Below are 2,500 nucleotides of genomic sequence, written 5' to 3'. Positions count from 1 at the left end.
TCTTCTTCTTCACTTTCATTTGCTACTTCTTCCTTGGATGTTACAATATTATACATTTTTCCGCTTGCATATGATTTCATAGCATTTAATCCTTTATTTAATATATCAACTAATAGATATGGATGTATATCTTGTAAGTTTAATAAATTAAATCTCGGATTTTCTAAAACAAAAACATTCAAAGGATATCTATAAGCTGACATATCTTTTTCTGGGATATCTCTCCATAAACCAATACTTTGACATTTACAATTAGCTTGAGCTAAAATAACTTCTTTATATGTATCTTTCATAATATCATCATGTTGTTCATATGAAGGTTCAATATAATTCATGTTCTTTAGATGTATGGCGCCACCAAATTCAAACCAGCCTCCATATTTATGATGGATTGAAATATTATGATCACATCTGTCAGCAATATTTGGAAAGTCTTCACATCTTAGATGCTTAGTAATACCAGCGATTTCTCCAAGAATGTGTGGATTGAATTTTTTATAATTCGATTTATCAGTAAGATAATTATAAAAGGTAGCATATGGGCGTTCAACTGGCAAATTATTATTATTATCATCATTATTATTGTTGTCATCATGATTATCATTGTTATTGTCATCATGATTATCATTGTTGTTGTCATCATGATTATCATTGTTGTCATCATTTGGACAATATTTATGTTTCAACTCATCTAATAATTTTTCTATATCTTCCATAATTTCTTTAATTTTATCACAGAAATAATTTTTTTTGGCTACTTCATAATTGGCACTTTTCATAAAATCATCAACAAAGAAGTTTTTGTTTAATAAGATTAAAAAAATATATCCATTATTATTATTATTATTATTATTTTCATTATTATTATTATCTATAAAATAATAATAGTCAGCATCATCATTATTTATGTTATTCAAATAATCTTCTTCTGATATAATTGCAACATCAAAACCTGGATGTTTTCTAACAATATTTTTAATTTTTTCAGGCCATACATTTAATAAAACATTATAATAATTCTTCTCTTTCATTTGTTTGGTCTGAGCATATAAAAGGTTATTACCACTGTTCATGTTATCACCACTGTTCATGTTATCACTACTGTTCATGTTATCACTACTGTTAATATTTCTAATCATATCAGAAGAACCTTGAAGCATATTCTTTTCTGTTTCTTCGTTGTGTCCATTTTGATATAATGCATTCATATTATTATTATAAGTCATTATTAATTTAGCTGGATGAGGTAATTCATGTGGTAAGACATTTAATAGATCCCATAAAAATAATTCCACAGAAAATCTCCATGGTAAAAATGTATTTCTTGGAAAATCTCTCCATAGACCTACTACATAACCACTATGATAATCATCATGTTTTTTATTAACTAATTCTTTAAATTCATGTATCAAATGTTTTGGAATTACTTGGACTTTTTCAATATTACTATTTTTTTCATATATATTACAATTATATCCATTTACAACCATAATACCTAAGAAATGAAACCATCCACCATATAATTTATGCATGCTAACTTTTCTTTTTTCAAAATCTCCTAGATGTATTGTCTGAGTTACTCTAGATAATTCTCCTAATAAATCCATATCTAATAATCTTCTTGTGGTATCATATGCAAATGAATCATCTTTAAACAAATATTGATATTGATAATTTCTAAAAAAAAACTTCTTCTTCAAATTACGTATAATGTAATTCATTGCAAACGTAAATTTTCTTTTTACAGACAAATATTTATTATTTGAATATATAAGATCTTGAAAAAAAAATTTATTAGCTGTTATTACAAAAATCAAAGTATTTTCTGGTAATTTTATATATGCATATCTCTTTCCATCTACTAATTTATTATAATCACCTACTGTTGTTGGACTAAAATATAATCCATTTCTAAATGAAAATTCATTCTGTATCTCTTTTCTAAACATATTTATATTATTTATAAATCGAGAATTATTATTCTTTCTAAATATATTAAATAAACTATTCCATGGATTATTTATATTAGATATCATTGGACCATTCTGTTCTTCATATTTGTAATATTCTTCATTTCTTTCTTTACCATCTTCTTCAATATTATATATAGAATATTCATTTTCATTATTTCTAGATAATTCATCTTGTGTAGAATCTGATGATATCTTTTTCTTTCCTATTAATATTATATCATTGTTTGTATTTATTTTCTCATTATTTTCTTTATTCACATGATACTCTTCTTCATCTTCTTCTTCATCTTCATCTTCATCATCATCATCATCTTCATCTTCATCATCATCATCATCATCAATAATATTGTCATCATCATCGTCATCATTATTGTTATCATCATCATTATCATCATCATCATTATTGTTGTCATCATCATCACTATTGTTAACATCATCACTATTGTTAACATCATCACTATTGTTAACATCATCACTATGGTTAACATCATCACTATTGTCATCACTTGTGCTTAAAACATCTCCTT

The 2,500-nt window shown here is 25.2% G+C and overlaps 1 protein-coding gene across 1 annotated transcript in view; it reads right to left on the bottom strand.

The window, feature by feature from the left end:
* PADL01_1023300 (conserved Plasmodium protein, unknown function) overlaps positions 1 to 2,500 on the bottom strand; it is a gene marked incomplete at both ends in the record, with an annotated part of 4,491 nt that overhangs the window by 1,198 nt on the left and 793 nt on the right. The window contains one exon of the mRNA XM_028682301.1: positions 1 to 2,500. This exon is cut by the window's left edge and continues 1,198 nt beyond it; it is cut by the window's right edge and continues 793 nt beyond it. Coding sequence (XP_028538593.1) covers positions 1 to 2,500 — 2,500 coding nt within the window.

Source organism: Plasmodium sp. gorilla clade G2 (assembly GCF_900097015.1).
Source record: "Plasmodium sp. gorilla clade G2 genome assembly, chromosome: 10".
In the NCBI taxonomy this organism is placed as follows: Eukaryota; Apicomplexa; class Aconoidasida; order Haemosporida; family Plasmodiidae; genus Plasmodium; species Plasmodium adleri (nom. inval.).
The sequence above is the reverse complement of the archived record's forward strand: the minus strand, read 5'-3'. Positions and strand labels throughout refer to the sequence as shown.